Source organism: Teleopsis dalmanni, chromosome 2, assembly GCF_002237135.1.
Source record: "Teleopsis dalmanni isolate 2A chromosome 2, ASM223713v2, whole genome shotgun sequence".
Classification (NCBI taxonomy): Eukaryota; Metazoa; Arthropoda; class Insecta; order Diptera; family Diopsidae; genus Teleopsis; species Teleopsis dalmanni.
Genome location: NC_051847.1, coordinates 129,279,043 through 129,286,963, shown reverse-complemented (window position 1 = coordinate 129,286,963; position 7,921 = coordinate 129,279,043). Strand labels below are relative to the sequence as shown.

Genomic DNA, 7,921 nt, shown 5'->3' with positions numbered 1-7,921 from the left:
CAGTAGCAACGTGTATGAACAGCTTGGTAGCTGATTACAAATTAGGTGATTGCAGTATCTTGTATTAATTCTAATGTGATATTACCAAAAAGCCATTTATATCAAATCTAGTACTAAGTTATATGTGTATAAAAATGATCAGTAATGGAGAAATGAATAGTGCATAACTAATACAACATTATATACAATTATTAAATAGAAAATTACATTCTATTTTCATATTAAGCATTAGAAAAAGTGGGCATAAAATAACCGATGTGATGTATTACAGTAGAACGGATCTACAGATTTATCTACATGAAATACCACATAATGTACTGAGTATTTACAGCGATAAATTTTATAAAGAGCTGTTGAAAACCTCTATCAAGAATGAATTTTAAAAACCACATAAGACAATACAACTTATAAACTATTCACGGAAAGCTGTCATTAGAAGGATACTATACATTTTTTCATCTAAGTAGTATTGTTTTTGAATTCATATTTAAATCACATTAAATCACGTCTCGAAATTCTTAATAGATTGTGAATTTTGATTCATAAGTACAACTGATGAATCTGTACTGTTTAGTAGGTACAACTGCATCTAAGTTCGATATTCGAATTGCTACTGCAACCATATCGGAATTTTTATGTATTTTGGATTAAAAATGCAAACTACTTAGGATAATTAACATCTGTGACTATTAGAGTTCATTCGGAGCTATTAATTCAGCTATACCGTAGAGCAAAATAATTTATCTTTAGCTGACAACAAATTTTAAAATGCTTAAGTGCATTTTTATTGGGACATTAATAATTTTGCTTAGCTATGCAAGTACTAGTCACTAAATAAATTTTAAATAAATAATGATAAAGAATGAATTGTCTAAAAAATGTAAAACTATTTTAGAAAAGCAACCGATTTTTGATCATAAAATCTGAATGCAGCAAGTATTTCTGTTGTATATTTGTGTATTATTAATCCGTTTATTTATAAAATATATATTTAAAATTATGAAAATTTTTTCATGTTATTTAACATGCGATATAATTTAATGAATAGGAAAAATATTAGAATATCTAGATATAGTTACAACAAGGAAGCTTCGAGCAATATGATATAAAATATTATCTGGAGAAAGTTATAAATTTATAATATAATCAATTGCACACTGCCAAAAAGAAAAGCACTAGTATAGTAATGACACTATAGAAAAAAATTACTGTAAATACAATTTTTTATACAATATTAATGTATGTATATATATTTATAAATGTAGACATTTATATTTATATTGAAAATGTACATAAAAATAGATATTTTATATTTTAAAGTATGTAACCAATTAAAGTATGCATGTAATCTACAGTGAATTTTTATTAATTATGTATTATTATTATCATTGTACCAATTTATATAGTTATACTTAACTGAATTACTAAAAATAAATGAAAATACATATTTTACGAAGTTTATATTTATATTATAGAACAGTCAGATACTACTAGAAACTATGGAATTAGTTTTAACATTAAGCAATTACTTATTATTATATCTTATATAAACGTCACATTTGAAGATTTTGACTCTGTTTGCAGTTAATTGTACAATGGTATCCGTTTTGTTGTCCCGTAAGTAAACGTAGATAAAATATATTTGCATCTTTGACTGTGACACAAGATTCACTTCGACACAGAATTATTTTAATTGAGAACCATTCTCGTCTTCCTTTTTATATTATTTCAAACAACCCCCATCTCTCTCTGTCTTCTTCTACTCGCTCTTCCTTAAAACACCTAATCCTAACCTACATATGTATTCGAATCGAATTGTAATTGCTTTCATTTATATATAGACTTATATATCCCTTCATGGATCACAGTAACAACTCACATTTGTAATTGAAATTCCAGTAAAATATTAACTTTAATATGTTGTTCGGACGTTTGGACGTTAACGTCCTCTACGAAACATCTTATGGTAGTGTATCTTATTAAAGAAAAAAAAAAAAAAAACAGCAACAGTTGGACCTAACTTTATGTATGTTCGTTCTTTAGCGTAGTCCTACGAAAAAAATCCAGTGGTGATAACTCCAATACCTAACTTACATCGCTAAAACGTGAAATTACACGACTGGAAAATTTTTGGCATTACAAAGCCAAAATTGAACGTGTTCTGTATCGTACTGAAGTATCGTTCTGTTGAGATCAAAATGTAATTAATACACTTGGATCACAGCACATATAATATTTTGTTAAATATACGTAAAAAAATATATTAGTATTATAAAAATCGGTATCTGTGTAATAAATTTAATATTTACAAATATTGTATAAAACTCTTTGTCTGTTCACATACTTTTGAAGTAAAAGCCAAATGTTCCTCTTTAGGAAAATCAACTTACTTAACTTTAGTATGTATTTTTTATTAATTTTAATTTTAATTATGACAAATAAAGCTTGTACTGATGTGGTAGATAAAAGCATAACTTGGATAGACAGAGATTTGGTTCAAGGCTTTTATAAACTTTTATTTGACAAAGTAAATTTATGGTGGCTAAGATTGTCGTAGTATATATACATATACTATTGTTCGCAGTCATTGTTTGCACAAATTATTGTTTTTTGGTAGACTATATCACATAGAGAAATTAACATTTCATTTATTATATTTGCTACTTCATTAGCTCAATCCAAATAATCTCACTATCCGAGACAATTTATTTAGAAATTGCTTCAGTATATAATTTTCGCACACTGACAGTAAAAAACGTTATTTATTTATTGTTCTGTTCATATTTATAACACTAATCAGCTGTTTTTTAAATAAATTTGATAAAATTTGTCTTATAAGATAGATTTTTAGTAGGAGAATAGTAACTTTTACTTGAATTTCCCTATAAGTACTAATGGGAACAATTCCTATTATTGCTATTTCAATGTGTACGTTCAGTGTTTGAAAAGAAAATGAAAATATTAAATTATTCAATTTTAGAAAAATGGCATCACTGTTTACTCTGTTTGATGAGTACTAAATAAATTTTAACACGAATGTCATTTGCGTTGGAATTTCAAAGCAAAGTGGACCTGTTTTCGCGGTGTTGATTTGAAAAACGCGTGGTAAATTGTGCTGTAAATGAGATTCTAAATTGGATATTTTTAATTAGAAGTGAAAGGAGACAATCATGATTGCAAAAGATATGGCACAAATGAAATCACTGGCGATAAAACTATTTGAGATAAATGCATTCAAATTTGGCGATTTTAAAATGAAAGTCGGTATAAATTCGCCAGTTTATTTTGATTTACGGGTCATCGTTAGTTTTCCAGAAGTAATGGTGAGTTGAAAAATGCGATCTTTAATTCTGAACAAAGAAAATAAAAATTTTGTTGAGCTTAGCAAACAGTCTCGGATTTGTTGGTATCATATATCAAAGAGCAACAGCTGACAGCGAAGCATGTGTGCGGTGTGCCGTACACAGCGCTGCCTTTGGCAACACTTGTCTCTGTTCAACAGAATACGCCAATGCTTGTGAGGCGCAAAGAAGCCAAAAACTATGGTACAAAAAAAATAATTGAAGGAATTTTTAATGCTGGAGATACGTGTCTCATTGTTGAAGATGTAGTTACATCTGGATCAAGTATTCTAGATACTGTTAACGATCTTACACGTGAGGGCATTGTCGTAACAGACGCTGTAGTTGTTGTTGATCGGGAACAAGGCGGAGCTGGTAACATTGCTAAACATTCTGTGCGTATGCACTCACTATTCACGTTATCGTTTTTACTGAACACTTTGCTTGAAGCTGGAAAAATTGAACGAGACACCGTGGATGCGGTAGCAAAATATATAGCGGCATGTCAGATCAATAGCGATGGAACTTTTGCAAACGACAAGCCACAAGTTGGTAAGAAAAAATGTGATCTTTTAATTATAGTTTATTAATATTGTTATTAATTCAATATAGTTTGAAATGCTAGTCGTTATTGTTATAGTAGTTTGTGGAAAAGTATAGAACAGGAAACATGACTAGAACTAAAAGGGTTGAGATAAGTGTGAGTGACGGTAGGGGAAAAAGAAGAATATAAAGTTTTTGAACACAGAAAAGGTTAGATTACACTTTAAATGACTATATTTAAATGACTAAATTACAAATACGAATTATATGGTATGGTAAAGATATGGTAAAGTGTAAAAGAGTAGGAAATTGTTTGGGAACAAAGTTGAATTAAGGATGCGTGGGATTTGAATTAAAGCTAACAAGGGTTAAAACGAGAGAGACCTACTCCGTTTTAACTTTAGTGGGACGAAACCAAAAATCAATTGGACCCAAATTAGTGCGTACATTAGAATATAAAAACAGATGGGCAGTTAGAACACTCATCCCCATGATATAAGGTTTCCAGCAAAGGGCCCTCACTTCATCCATGCAAGCATTTAATGTTCAAATTTGCTCATGTGCATATATATATTATTGACTATAATAAAATCAGAAAATGTCAAAAGCTCTATGTAGAAGTTTCAAAATCGGGATAAATTGCAACAATAAATATTAGAAGTGCTAAGTAATACCACTAAAAACGGTTAAAACAATTATCAAAGACGAACACAAGGAAAGTTTCGTACAACAATTCGAAACGTGTACAGCTGCTATAGAATATTGTGCCAAATATATTGAAAAGAACACATTAGCCACCATTGGTGAAAAAAAAGTAACGGTTAACAGCACCATAAGTGTTAAAGTGTTGAACTAATATCCTCAAAAATTGTGACTCAACCAAGGAACTGAACGTTATGTTTAAGAATTTCAGAGAAATGCTTCCAAACGAGTATAAATATTGATAATGTTATAAAAGATGAAAAGAAGAACGTAATTTGCATTTTGGTAATCTTTTCCATTTAATAATTTTGGTTATATTTATTTATCTTGCACATTAATAACAAAATGATTAAAGTTATTCTTTTCGTTTGTCTTGAAGACAAAAATGAGTGAAAAACCGACTTGATAATTATATATAATTAATGAACTTTTACTGTTAACTTAGCACAATATAAAAAAATATAGTTAAATATATATATATAGGTTGTCTTTTAATTTTACCAAATAATGATGACTGTTTTTGTAATTATGTTATCTCTATCATTGTATCTTCCTCGATATTTAAGAGGCCAGTCACAATGAGTTAATAAACTTAATAGAATTTTATTATTTTATTGCGCTTGAAACGGAGCTATGTAGGTATTATTGCCTAATATTTGAAGTAGATATGCGACGTTTATCATTTTATGATATCCCAGGCACCCGTATTTATTTAATATGTACAGGTAAATTAATTAAGTGGCTTATCATTACACTACATTATAGAATGCAGTTATTTAAATTAAATTAATTTTATTTTTATCTCACTGAATTAGTTTTTTATTTTTGTTGTTTTCTAATTTTTTGCAAAACATATCTGAAGTAAATTAAACGGTTATTGCTTCTGATAAAAATTATATTTTTCATGAAAAATAGATTTATCTGACCAAACATATTTAGTTTGGTTAGATATGATCATGATTCACATTCTCGTTAGATATGGCATATTTTATTATTTGTTTTTTAAATAAAATCACAATAAAATGTATGTATATATATTTAACAAATAAATAAATTTAATTGCAGTTAATGATTTTGTTCGCACAAGAATGCCTTACGAAAGTCGTGCCAACTTGGCTAAGTGTGAACTAGCAAAGCAACTCTTCCTTTTGATGTCCACCAAGAAGACAAATTTATGCCTGGCAGCCGATTTAACAAAATGTGAGGAAATTTTGGATGTTGCCGAGAAATGTGGGCCATATATATGTGTGCTTAAAACACATATAGATATAGTAGAAGATTTTAGTCAGGATTTGATAAGGCAACTTCAAAATTTGGCAAAGAAACACAATTTCTTAATAATGGAAGATCGTAAGTTTGCTGATATAGCCAATACAGTGTCACATCAATACAGAGATGGTATATATAGAATCTCTGAATGGGCTGATTTAGTAACAGCGCATTCTTTGTCTGGTAGAAGCATATTAGTTGGACTTAAAGCTGGTGTCACTACGGCGGATAGTAAAAATCGTGGTGTTTTTCTTTTGGGAGAAATGTCTGCACCAGGAAATTTGATTGATGACAAATATAAGGAAACAACAAGCAAAATTGCAACGGAAGGCAGTTTTGTTGACTTCGTGGCTGGAGTTGTTTGCCAGTCAAAAGAATGTTTTTCGTTTCCTGGCTTAATACAGTTAACACCAGGAGTTAAAATTGATGAAACAAGTGATAAATTAGGGCAACAATACAACACACCCGAGCATGTAATAAAAGATAAGGGCGGTGATATTGGTGTTGTAGGAAGGGGCATTTTACAAGCGAAATGTATTGAAACCGCTGCTGCATTGTATCGAGATCGACTTTGGGCCGCATACATAGACCGAGTTGCCAAGTAAGTCTTTACTTTCGTATAAAACGAAATATTTCTATTTCTCGTGATTTTTTTGATGCTAATATATACATTTCAAAATCAAATATGAAAAGGTTTATATTTTATATACTGTGACTAAAACAAAAAAAAAATAATAATAAAATAAAGTTACTAAATGTATTTACAAAACATATATTGCGATATATATTCTGAAATTCTGAACGTAAACTGTATTATATACATATGCTATATGTGTATTATAGCTTTTTTTTCAAGTAAATGCATTTTATTTAAAACTCTCATTGCCCTATGCGATCCGCTACACCCAAAAAAAAAAATTTTGTTTTAAATATTTTGCATTTAACCTTTCTGAAAAATAACAGTTAGATCTTAGTACTATTGTAAAAGCATATGTGGCTGCCACCTAAAGCCTCAAATAAATTCAGTATTGTATAACTATCCGATTGAAATAAATATCTATTAAAAATTCATATTAAATATAAATGCTATTTAACATTATCACAAATAAATACTGACAAAATTAAATTACAAGAGAATTATTAAATCAATGCATTCCCATGTAAATGATCTATATTTATCGCAACATAACTTAGTGCGAAATCTGGATAGGGCTTGGATACATATGCGCACTGAGCTGTTATGGTGTTTCATTGATTCTGTTTGTATCATATCATTGTATTGTTGCTGATCCTTAAATAAAGGAAAAATAAATATTCTTTTATTTTTCTCATCAGTGTCATCGAATTCTCTCAATTTCAAAATTGAATTTCGCCTCAATTGTACCCAATTTTGAATACGTCTTTTTGCTTTTTTGTTTTTGTATTTCAGTTTACCCCCACAGTTCACAAAGGATTTTTGGGAATATAGCTTAATTTTCGATATATGGTAGTTAGTTAGTAGTTTGAAAATTTTTCATGAAAACTTTCAACACAAGTACACGTCTGCTTCTTACTCATCGTTTGTGCAATCAATGTAAAGCTACATGTGCTCGTTGATGTAAGATGGCGTATGTAATTCCCTTTTTACTGTTAAGGTAAAAAGTCTACAACAAAGCAAAACGTTTACTCTTGATTTTTCGATCAGAACGATGTTATCGACATTCAGCATAGGGGAAAAACATTGCACAATATGGCAATTTTTTTTTTTAAATCATCGGCGAATCTACTTCTCCTAGAGAAGAAATCCTAGTCATTAAAACTTACTGCTTTGCTCGGTACTTATTTCTTATATTATAAATTAGTAATTGCCGGTAATTGTCGATAAGATAGTGGTGTGTGTAATTTTGGCATATAGATGGCAGAAAAATTACCATCTACGAACAATAGGCAAAGACCGTGTTATTACGACAATACGGTCTTTAACAAAATAAGTATTTCAATGTGTATGTGATTTATAGATGGCGCAAAAGTCAAGTTAAAGAGTTGGACTGAATTTGCCCCGACAGTAGAGAAAGCAGTTCATATAT

General features: G+C 29.6%; 1 protein-coding gene across 1 annotated transcript; it reads left to right on the top strand.

The window, feature by feature from the left end:
• Positions 1 to 2,980: 2,980 nt before the first annotated feature.
• Positions 2,981 to 6,553, top strand: LOC119681004 (uridine 5'-monophosphate synthase-like). Its single transcript, XM_038094058.1, has 3 exons — positions 2,981 to 3,323; positions 3,386 to 3,893; positions 5,652 to 6,553. The coding sequence occupies exons 1-3, from the start codon at positions 3,171 to 3,173 to the stop codon at positions 6,458 to 6,460; spliced, it is 1,470 nt and encodes a 489-aa protein (XP_037949986.1). The 5' UTR covers positions 2,981 to 3,170; the 3' UTR covers positions 6,461 to 6,553.
• Positions 6,554 to 7,921: the final 1,368 nt, after the last annotated feature.

Excerpts from the sequence above, each read along its gene's own strand:
- LOC119681004 (XM_038094058.1), top strand. The coding sequence starts at position 3,171 with ATGATTGCAAAAGATATGGCACAAATGAAATCACTGGCGATAAAACTA. Across the intron at positions 3,324-3,385 it reads TTAGTTTTCCAGAAGTAATG|CAAACAGTCTCGGATTTGTT; the intron begins GTGAGTTGAAAA and ends TGTTGAGCTTAG. Across the intron at positions 3,894-5,651 it reads AAACGACAAGCCACAAGTTG|TTAATGATTTTGTTCGCACA; the intron begins GTAAGAAAAAAT and ends ATTTAATTGCAG.